Genomic DNA, 11156 nt, shown 5'->3' with positions numbered 1-11156 from the left:
CACAGCCCCGAGCTCTGGGGCGGCGCAGGCAGCCTCGGGACTCTCCCGCGCGCCGCCGCGTCCCCAGACAAAGGCTTGGCCGGCGGCCCCGGCCCGCTGCGCCCTCCGCTCCCCACCTCCCGGGCTCGCCGCTCTTCGCCCCCGCTCCCGGCTCGGCGCGCCCCGGCCGGCTGCAAAGTTTCCCGGGCGGCGGCGGCGGCGGCTGCGCCTCGCGTGAGCGATGGCCGCGGAGCTGAGCATGGGGCCTGAGTTGCCCACCAGCCCGCTGGCCATGGAGTACGTCAACGACTTCGACCTGCTCAAGTTCGACGTAAAGAAGGAGCCGCTGGGGCGCGCGGACCGCCCGGGACGGCCCTGCACGCGCCTGCAGCCAGCCGGCTCGGTGTCGTCCACACCGCTCAGCACGCCGTGCAGCTCGGTGCCCTCGTCGCCCAGCTTCAGCCCAACTGAGCAGAAGACCCACCTCGAGGACCTGTACTGGATGGCGAGCAACTACCAGCAGATGAACCCCGAGGCGCTCAACCTGACGCCCGAGGACGCAGTGGAGGCGCTCATAGGCTCGCACCCAGTGCCACAGCCGTTGCAGAGCTTCGACGGCTTCCGCGGCGCGCACCACCATCATCACCACCACCACCCACACCCGCACCACGCGTACCCGGGCGCCGGCGTGGCGCACGACGAGCTGGGCCCACACGCGCACCCGCACCATCACCATCATCACCAAGCGTCGCCGCCGCCGTCCAGCGCGGCCAGCCCCGCGCAGCAGCTGCCCACCAGCCACTCCGGGCCTGGGCCGCACGCGGCGGCCGCGGCGACGGCGGCTGGTGGTAGCAGCAGCGTGGAGGACCGCTTCTCCGACGACCAGCTCGTGTCCATGTCCGTGCGCGAGCTGAACCGCCACCTGCGGGGCTTCACCAAGGACGAGGTGATCCGCCTGAAGCAGAAGCGGCGGACCCTGAAGAACCGGGGCTACGCCCAGTCGTGCAGGTATAAACGCGTCCAGCAGAAACACCACCTGGAGAATGAGAAGACGCAGCTCATTCAGCAGGTGGAGCAGCTTAAGCAGGAGGTGTCCCGGCTGGCCCGCGAAAGAGACGCCTACAAGGTCAAGTGCGAGAAACTCGCCAACTCCGGCTTCAGGGAGGCGGGCTCCACCAGCGACAGCCCCTCCTCTCCCGAGTTCTTTCTGTGAGTCGTGGCCGCTCCCGGCCCCCGCCCTTGCCCCGGCCCGGACTCCCCGTCCCGTGTCCCCAGCCCCGGACTCCCCCGGACCCTGTCCCTGCCACGGCCCCAGCCATGACCTGTTTGACTTGAGGGAGAGGGAGGAAGGGCGCGCGGGACGCGGGCGACGGGAGGGCGCGCGGGCAGGCAGGGGACCTTGGCCAAGGCGAGAGCGGTGAGCGCCAGCGGCGCCTCCTAGACTCGAGCAGAGCCAGAGGGAGGCGAGGGGGTGGGAAGTCCCAGAGCAACTTTTCTCCAGGCTGGAGGGCGGCAAGGCATAGTCGCGAGGAGTCGCCAAGGCCGTCTGGAGACTCCTGGCTTCCTGAACTTTGCGCGTTAAGCCGGGGCCGCTTCCTCGCGGCCCGGAGCGTAATCCAGTCCAGCAAGAGAGCAGCGAGGAGAGGAAAGGAGAGGGACCCTGGCGTCCCGGCAGGCGCGAGGCGAGGCTGAGCGAAGGAAGGAAGGACAGACGGACCTGTCTGTCCAGGGTCCGGAGAACACTGGCTCTCAGCCCCGAGACGCGGGCCTCAGTTAGGACGTTCTGCGCGCAAATCTCATCAGTTTTATTGCCTGCTCGATTATATAGAAAAAATACGAAAATCTGCATTAAAAATATTAATCCTGCATGCTGGACATGTATGGTAATAATTTCTATTTTGTACCATTTTCTTGTTTAACTTTAGCATGTTGTTGATCATGGATCATAACCCCCTTGTTTCTTTGGGTGAGAAGGGATCGCAGTTCGGAAACTCCGGCGGCTGCTTGTCGGGTTTCAGTCTATGAGCTGTAGGCTTGTAAATACCCGCCCCGCCAAACCGCTTAAGAGAACCTGGCAGCAAGCTGAGTGTCTTTGTTTGGGTTTATTATTATGGCATTTTTTTGTAAGTAAAAAAAAAAAAAACCAAAAAACAAAAAAACAAACTTCTGGGCATTTGCATCAGAAAACAACTCTGTCTTGGGGCACCCTTGGAAATTGCATGTTTTCTCCCCCTCCCCTGCCCCCTTTCGGTCCCCTTTTCCTCCCGTTCTAGTTTTCAATTTTGTTTTTGTTGGGAGAAAGAGGACTGGGGTCCCAGCTCCCTAGTACCAGGGCAGGGCAGCTGCAGAGTTTCACACCCTGGAGGCCGGGGGGGAGTGTCCTCACATCACCTGGTTTTAGGGCTACGTTGACACCCCTAACAAGATAGGAAAGGAAAACAGACCTTGTTTGCTTTTTATTGCAACCAGAATCACCCCAGGGTCCCCACGAAACTCTCCAGGCCCGCACTAATTGCTGGGGCCGAAATGCTCCTCGGGTGACCGGCTTCACCAGCCCAGACTGCCCAACGGTGACCTGAACTTATGTTGAACCAATCACCATACTCAGAAAGTACCAGAAACCCAAACATTGGCAAGTAATTTTGCAACTTTCAAGTGCGTTCTTTAGACCAATATGTTATGTGTGTTTCTTTCCCTGCTTTTGAGAGAGCGGGAGAGTTATTGGTGGTGTTACCCCCGCCCCCTTCAGTTGTATAGTAGTTATAGGGAAGATCTGGGTGTTTTTTCTTTATTATTACTTTTTTTTTCCCCTGCAGGTCAGTAAGAGGATTTAAGTTGCACTGACAAAAATACCAAAATGAAAGAGTATTTTTTAGTTCTCATTTGAAATTGCTGGCGCTGCTGGCCGGATGCATTTTTGAGTTTGTATTAGTTGATAAATTAACAGTAATAACAAGATTGTATGAACCGCATGGTGCTTGCAGTTTTAAATATTGTGGATATTTGTCCTGCATCAGAAACGAGCTTCGGTTTTTACGGATTCAACTGTGTTGAAATCAAATTTGCCTCAACAGAAATTGTTTTTATTTCATGTACAATAAGGGATCAATTTCAAACCCTGCTTATGATATGAAAATATTAAAACCTAGTCTATTGTAGTTTTATTCAGACTGGTTTCTGTTTTTTGGTTATTAAAATGGTTTCCTATTTTGCTTATTAAAACCATGGAAATGGTGTTTATTTACAGGACTCCGCATTCGCCTGTCTTTTCTTCTCTTGCCTCTTCAAGTATCGCCCCAGTTTGGGCGGCACCCTCACCCTTCCCCCGGCCAGCGGGGAAACAGACAAATCTGGGCAAAGCTCTCCCTTGAGTGTTTGAGTGTGTGTGTGTGTGTGTGTGTGTGTGTGTGTGTGTGTGTGTGTACCTGAGCCTCAAACGTGTCTTCTGCTTCTCACTCTAGGTACGGACACCGGTCAAGAGCCGGTAGATGAGCGGAGAGGGGGGCACACGCCACTTTGGCGGAGCGTTCAGGCTTGGGCATCACGACTGGTCTGCTAGCCTGCTGGCTCTGAGGTTGGCTGAACCCAGGAAGCCGAGAGCTGCCACCCTGATGGGGAAGCAGGGTGTTTCTGGCAATCAGGCTCGTGGGCCCTGCCATTCTGGCCCTCCTGCTTGGAGCACCTGCTGGGAGCAACCAGAATTGCCCTAGAATGCCAGCTCTGAGTGGAGGCCTAGCCCCCTCTCCCCCAGAGCTTGTGAAAGCAGGTGGAATCCAGCACGAGGTCCTGGGGTGTAAGACCCTTCAGACAGGAAGCCCATCCGTGCAAACCGTTTGCTGCCACTCAAGCCTGGAGTCCTCAGCCCCAAGGAAGGGCACTGCACCATTGGACTGGGGTCTCAATGACTCCACAAATCGGGGGTCGTAGGGGGTTGGGGCATTGTTCTGGTGTGGCAGCTCTGCCCATATGTCCTCGACAGGGAGGTGGTCCCAGAACCTTTCCTTTCCCAGACTCTTAGAGGAGGCAACGTCGTCTGTCTAGGTTCCTCCAAACCCCTCTCAGCCTTCTCGGAATCCCATCTAGAACTCTGGGTGGGGACCGCCCCCTCCCACCACCTCTGGAAGAATTCTCTGCTTCTTTGGCAATGGCAGGTTCCAAGGGGTTTCTGATCTACTCAGACCTAGTATCTGCAGTCTGGGAGACTCAGCTTTCCAGCCCTCGGGCTCCCCGGCCCGGAATTCCTAACGTGGAATTTCAGGACCTGAATGGAGAGATGCAGGAAACCCAAGCAGTAGAACCCCAGCCAGGAACTAGAGCTGGAAACAGCCAAGGAGAAGAAAGGGGACGGTGAAACTAACGGCAATAGATCTTGGCCTAGGTCCCTGGAGGCCTGGGATTGGTGGTCAGGGTACGGCAAAGAGGGGGGAAAATCCCGACAGTAAGGATGCAAATAATACCAGAGTAATGCACATTTAGCAGAACTTTGGTGTTTTCTGGGAGGAGAGAAGTCAGAGATTCTAGCGTCAATTAAATTCCAAGGCCCAGTTCATTTCACCAACTCGGAGAGGTACCTGGCAGGGAGGGCTTTGGCTGCGATCTGGGAATAGGATGGAAGCTGAGTCTGGCTGTGGGGTGACTCTACCGGTGCGTGCACGGCGGAAGGAGCAAGGGGGTATGATAGCTGGGTAACTGGGTGCGCAAGTGCACATGCGCAGAAGGGGTAAAAGCGTGCCCACGTGAACGGTGTATCCCCTTTGGGGCAAAAAAGGTCTGGCGGGTGGCGCTCTGGAAGAAATCCGGGTGCGTGGCTCGGGGGACCAAGGGAGACCATCGGGACTCCATGCGGTGGAGACTTGACTCCCTTTGGAATCATCCCAAGCCGACTGGCATCCTCCACCTCTAGAGTCACCTGGACTCCGCCAGAAAAGCCTCTGGGCTGGGAAGGGTCGCAAACTCCAAAGCGTTGTTCCTCCTTCCCCAGAGCACAGAGACACACACACAGTCCAGTGACCGACATCATCACGCTGCATCCTGAACGACACGGTGGCTCAGGCCGGTTCAGAGTGACCATTTGCATCTCTGAGAAGCTGACAATCCCATGACGCAGTCCTAGTGACACACTGACACACAGATACACAGACATCCACATCCTGCCTCCACACTGATGCCCTCTCAGGCACTGTTAGTCCCTGCGCAACCCACCATTGGAGCACCAACCGGCCCGGGCGCACGCAGATGAGAGCAGGGCCTTCGGAGGAGGCCGGGACCTCCGGCAAGCAAGTTCCGGCCACATCCCTGCCCGCCGCCTCGCCGCAGACCCGGCGCCCAGAAGCTCCGGAAAGCGACCGGGGACCCGAGGTCCTTGGGTTCGTCCCACCCCGGCGGCGCCTTGCAGGCCGGAGGCTCCTTTCGGTTCCCACCACTCCCCGCCACCCACGGGCTCCTCGCGACCCTCCGTGAGCCGGGGGGAAAAATCGTCCCCACGTCGGGTGTGCTCCACGCCAGCACGGGTCCCACGCAGACGGGCTGGCGCCTGCCCTTGGGAGCGCATGGCGAGACAGACACACGGGCCTCGAGACTGTGGCTCCGCTGCAGCCCGCGACCCGGGCTGGGGAGGCCCCGGTCCGGTCGCGAGCGCAGGACCCCGCTTGCGACCCCGGAATCTCATGGGCGCGCGGGAGGCTGTGCTGGCTGGACCGGTCGGGGAAGGCGCCATCAGCTCCACTCTCCAGTCTGCTCGCGTCCTTTCTTTGCCATTTCCCTTTCCTCAGCTCTTCCTTTGGGAAACTCATCATTTCAGAAAACTTTCTCCCTCTGGTTCCCACCCCCCCCCCTTTTCCCCCCTTTCTCTTCTGCCTTTTATTCCGGCGCGGACTGGCAGAGAGGGCTTTGAGAGCGGGCTCTGAGGTGCCGGGTAAGTGTGGGGAGGAGTGGAGAGATGGAGATGAGAGTCTGGCGTCCCCAGAGCCACCGCGCAGCGCCGGAGCCCTGGCCAGCTGTTCTGGGCTCCCGCCGGCCCGATTCCGCTATCCTCCCTTTCCCCTCCTCATGCTTCCCCCAGCGGCAGGGCTGGTGGGGAATGGACCCGGAGCAAGGTCCTCGCTGATGCCAGAGGGGACCGGTCGGTCTCCACTCTCCGTGAACGGGGTCCCTGGGGAGCTGGGGCTGGGTCCTACACCCAGACCCTTCTTTCCGCACAGCCAGGCTTCCTTCAGTCCAGGGTCTCTGGGCATTTCTGTGGCAGGACAACTCCCTCCCCTGTCAGAGGTGCCCACCTGCCTGCCCACTCCAGCTGTGCCTACCCAGGGGCCTCACAGTTGGAGCTGCCAATAACCACGCCAGGTAACCCAAGATGGTCGTTTCACTTTTTCTGTGACGTAGAGATGCAGCTTCTGCCACAGCCGGCAAAACCCCCAGCCACCCATCCCCACTCCTCAAGTTCTTTCTCTCCAGGCCTGGGAAACAGCTGGGTTTAGAGTCTAGTTCCCTTGCAGGCTTTCAGATGCAAAACCCGCTTCTGAGCCCTTCTGTTTTCAGAAAGGAAAACCCAGCACTGGCGTCTTGCGTAACCCTTCCCTCTACAGCCCTCTGTCCGCCCGCCTGGCCTCACAACCCTGAGATAGCAGTGTTTGGATTTGTTATGTAAGGACGGGAGGATTAGGGGTTTGCTCTGCCCCTCCTCCCCCCACCAAAATAAAAGTCCTCACATGGCGCATCCTGTAGACAGTGTCTTCTGCAGCAGCAGCTCTCCTGAAAGAATTCAGTCAGGGTAGAAAAGCTGCTCCGGAGCTTGTGCCCAGCACAGTACTTGGGGGAGACATGCCAGTTTTCCATGAAGGGAGAGTCCCACGTGCAGGGTGTACCTGGTTTGAGGAAGCAGCCACCATGAACCGTCCCAGGCTGGTACTTACAAGACTCAGAGGACTAGCCTCCTCTTGGGGAAGGCAGATACTTCTGCTGCTGGAATTTCATCATTTCTACACTTCTTGCCCCTGGAGCAAGGTGTCCAGACCCTGGAGAGCACCCCTTTCACCTGGAGAGCTCACATTCTCTGTGCCTTGTGTGTCTTCACCATGTGCTACATGCATTTTGCATGCCTTACACGTGTTCTTAATATCTTGTACCCTTCTCCCTTGTCCTGCACATATTATCTTAAAAGATGCATTTAGATAAGAACATCAGAGCTAACTGTTCTCAGCTGGAGGAAATTAAATATATCAGAGAAGTTGCTGCTCCAGTTTGAAAAACAACCTACCTTATTAATAACGATTTGTTCCAAAGCAAAACTTGGTTTTAGCTGCGTCTCTGCATTCTTTGCATATGAAGGCACTTTCATGTAAAACAGCCACTCATTACACATTCCTTTTTATTGGCATCAAAAAAAAGATGATGTCCTCTAGGCTGGAGGGGCTGCCACAGAGGCAGTGCGAGGAGGCCTGCAACTTTTGGAAGAAGCCAGTTGCAGCGTGAGAAGAGAGCTGAAGCCCACAAACCTAATGTTTATATTGTTGTGTTTTCCTTTTTGGAGCTTGGGGGCTTTTATCAGGACTTACATTTCGTCCAGTAAATAGACGGGGTGGGAAGCTAGAGGGTGTCCATTTCGGAGCCAGGGATGGTGAGGTGGACATTGAGCCTGTCCTGTGACTCCATCAGAATTCAGGAAACGAGGCTGTCCTGAGCTTACTTTCAAGTCCCTTTGTTTCTTCTGATCTGTCACTTTCACTGCCCTGACCCTGCCAGGGTTACTTCCATCTGTGTCCTACTGAGGAGAGCCCATGGGCCTGGGCTGGTCTGGGGACAGCAAAGGGCTGCGCTTCTCAGTGCAGGACTCGGCATCTGCCCTCCTTTGTGTCCTGGGAATCCGAGCCTGGTACATGTCCATTTCCACGGACAGGAGCAAGCAGATCGCAGTGCATACAAGGTCTGACCAGATCACGAGGTTAATCCCATTACGACATTTCACTTAACTCTCTGAGTGCGGGCTGCTAGTATCTATGCCGGTCAGGGATGGACAAGTAGGCCCAGAGTGGACATCTCTTACCCAGGGTCACCCAGTGCAGGGTCTAGGACTTGAATCCCCACCCATCTGATGCCAAAATTTGTATTTTTGCCACCAAACCCCATAAGTCCACTATCCCTTATCTGAAACACTTGGGAGGGGGGTAGAGCTTGGGGAAAAGTATGGACTGGTGGGAAATAGCCCTTTTGGGGGACAGTTTCCTTTTTAACTCCCTTTGCAGAGGGAAGTCGCTTTCTTGGGGGCATATGTAATGCTCTCCAGCCACAAGGCTCCCTGCCCAGGCACGGAGATGGGGAATGGGGCCTTGGAGATGCAGCAGGACAAACAGCACAAGGGGGTCAGAGGGACAATGCAGGTCTGTTGCTCATTTCAGACTCTCATGGAGGAGCCAGCAGGGTGGTTATGTGTATGTGTGTGTGTGTGTGTGTGTGTGTGTGTGTGTGTTGTGGGGAGGCCCACCTGGCATTGTTAGGCTTGGGACATTGGTGTTGTCTGTAATTAATCAGAGTCCTTTCACCTTTTATCTGTTCTCAACTGAACTTTCCAAAAAATGTATCGTAATGATCAGAGCAAGCGTTTATAGAAGAAGTAGCCTCTAGGTGAGACAATTTTTTTTTTTTTTTTTTTTTTTTCTTTCTTTTTTTTTTTTTTTGCGGTACGCGGGCCTCTCACTGTTGTGGCCTCTCCCGTTGCGGAGCACAGGCTCCGGACGTGCAGGCTCAGCAGCCATGGCTCACGGGCCCAGCCGCTCCGCGGCACGTGGGATCTTCCCAGACCGGGGCACGAACCTGTGTCCCCTGCATCAGCAGGCGGACTCTCAACCACTGCGCCACCAGGGAAGCCCTAGGTGAGACAATTTTAACGGAATTACTCGTAGATGAACCAAAGCTGTTTCGTATGATATTGGAGCTTTGGACCCGTACAGAGATGTGCTTACACTCTTAAGCAGGAACCTGCAGAAACACGTGTGTAACTCACGTTTACATACACAGAGGCAGGCGCATAGATGCACACACACTTAAACGCAGAATCCACGTGTGCTTATTTGCCATACATGCACTCTCAGAGTCACTTGCACACACACATGCATGTACATTGCACATGGATCCACAGGTGTGTATCCATGCCCGTGTGCATGCACGTCCAAATGCTCGTACACAGCCGTTTACACGGTGTGCATGGAATGTGCCATGTTATGCACATGCCCATTTGGATTTATACTCGCACTGAAATACAATTGATTGCACACGTATATACACTCTCACAAAGTGCACGTGGGTCACATACACAAACACACACGTTGTATGTTGAACACTGGCCTTCATATTCATTCACACACAAGCACCATGTCACAAGTGAAATGTGGCACTGGTGGGGTTAATGGAGGCCCAGACTCCCATAAATATTTATACGAAGCACTCAAGCTCTCAAAGTGGGAGACGAAACCTCTCCCTGCAAGCCGCTGTAAATCACGCAGCTGCTGTGTGGTACCTGTCAGATCCAGGGCTGTGTGATCCTGGACTTGTTCCATGAGGGCAGCCATATACGTGCTGGAGCACACGGCCCTCTCCCCGCCTCGCCAGGCATCCCAGCAGATGTGCCAAGGTCGGTCCCCACTCCGAGGATTCTTCTGTGAGCAGCAAAAGGAAGCCTTTGGACACTGCTGCTACTGCAAGTGCAGGGCTGGGGTGGGGGGAGGTAAGGGCGAGGCTTTTTGTGAATATCTGAGCCTTGTCCTCTCCAGTGAAGAGAGAAGTTATCCCGGAGGGCCTTGGAGAGCAGGTAGGTGCAAGAGAGGGCTGGGGATCCTGGGCTGATCCAGGTTCACTGCAGCAGGGACTCCAGCTTCTGGGGTTGAGCTCACCTACTAAATTTTGGGTCCCAGGAGCCTGCTGAATGGCAGTGTGCCATAGCCGCTATGATCCTGAGTTCAGTGAATATTCTGCCTCCAATCCTGCCATCTCAAAGCATTCATTCAATCATAGAGCAAATATTTGTTGTGTCTTCCCGATGCCAGGCACTGTGCTAGGTGTTAGCAATACAGCGATGGGCAAAACCAGAGACAATCCCAGCAAACAAATCCTCATGCAGTTTACAGTCTAGAAGGAGAGAAAGAGAGAAAGAGAGAGAGAGAGAGAGAGAGAGAGAGAGAGAGAGAGAGAGGGATGCAATTAGATGTTACACTAACCAGGGTATAATTTCAAAAGGAGACAACTGTTATGGAGGAAAGAAACCGAGCCCTCTGAGAGCCTATGTACAACAAAGAAGCTGACACAGACTGGGAAAAGAGTGGTCAGGGAGGGCTTCCTGGAGGAAATGATGTTTGAATGAAGATCCGGAGCCTGGGTAGGAGTTATCCAAGTCAAGTGGGTAGGTGAAGAACATTCTAGGTCTAAATTTCTTTTAGTCTTAATTTTAAAATAAGTGATCAGGATCTCTGTCTCCTCCCTGATTTTCTCTTTTACTTTCTCACCTTGTTCACTATTCCTGCCACACTGACTGCCTGGTGTTTCTGGAACTTGCTGATTACCCTTCTTGCTTAGAGCATTTGCTTGAGCTCTTCCCTCAGCCTGAACCACTGTTCCCCCAGATAAAACTGTGGTAAAGGGCTTCCCTGGTGGCGCAGTGGATGAGAGTCCGCCTGCCGATGCAGGTGACGCGGGTTCGTGCCCCGGTCCGGGAGGATCCCACGTGCCACGGAGCGGCTGGGCCCGTGAGCCATGGCTACTGGCCTGCGCGTCCGGAGCCTGTGCTCCGCAACGGGAGAGGCCACAACAGTGAGAGGCCCGCGTACCGCAGAAACCCCCCCCACAAAATCCCCCCAAAAAACAAAACTGTGGTAAACTCCCTCACCTCCTTTAAGTCCTTGCTCCCATTTCACCTCCTTGATCAAGTTTTTCCTGACCTCCCTACTTGATCTGGCAACCGGCTCCCTTCCTCCTGCCTGGGCACTCCTGACCTGCCTTATTCTGCTCTACCGTTTCTTTTTTTGTTTTTGCCCCGTAGCACTAATCACCTTAGGACACTGGATTACCTCTTCATTTATTGCTTATTTTCTGGCAAATAAGCTCTGTGAGGTCACTGTCTGATGGCTGTTTTGTTCACTGATGCTCCTAAGCAAGAGGAGTGGTGCCTGGCACTGTAGGACCTCAATAAC

At 55.0% G+C, this 11156-nt stretch overlaps 1 protein-coding gene across 1 annotated transcript; it reads left to right on the top strand.

The window, feature by feature from the left end:
• The first annotated feature begins 220 nt into the window (after positions 1–220).
• MAFB (MAF bZIP transcription factor B) lies at positions 221–1192 on the top strand. Its single transcript, XM_065892953.1, has one exon. The coding sequence runs from the start codon at positions 221–223 to the stop codon at positions 1190–1192; it is 972 nt and encodes a 323-aa protein (XP_065749025.1).
• Positions 1193–11156: the final 9964 nt, after the last annotated feature.

Source organism: Phocoena phocoena, chromosome 15 (genome assembly GCF_963924675.1).
Source record: "Phocoena phocoena chromosome 15, mPhoPho1.1, whole genome shotgun sequence".
Taxonomy (NCBI): domain Eukaryota; kingdom Metazoa; phylum Chordata; class Mammalia; order Artiodactyla; family Phocoenidae; genus Phocoena; species Phocoena phocoena.
This window is presented reverse-complemented; position numbering and strand designations above follow the sequence as displayed.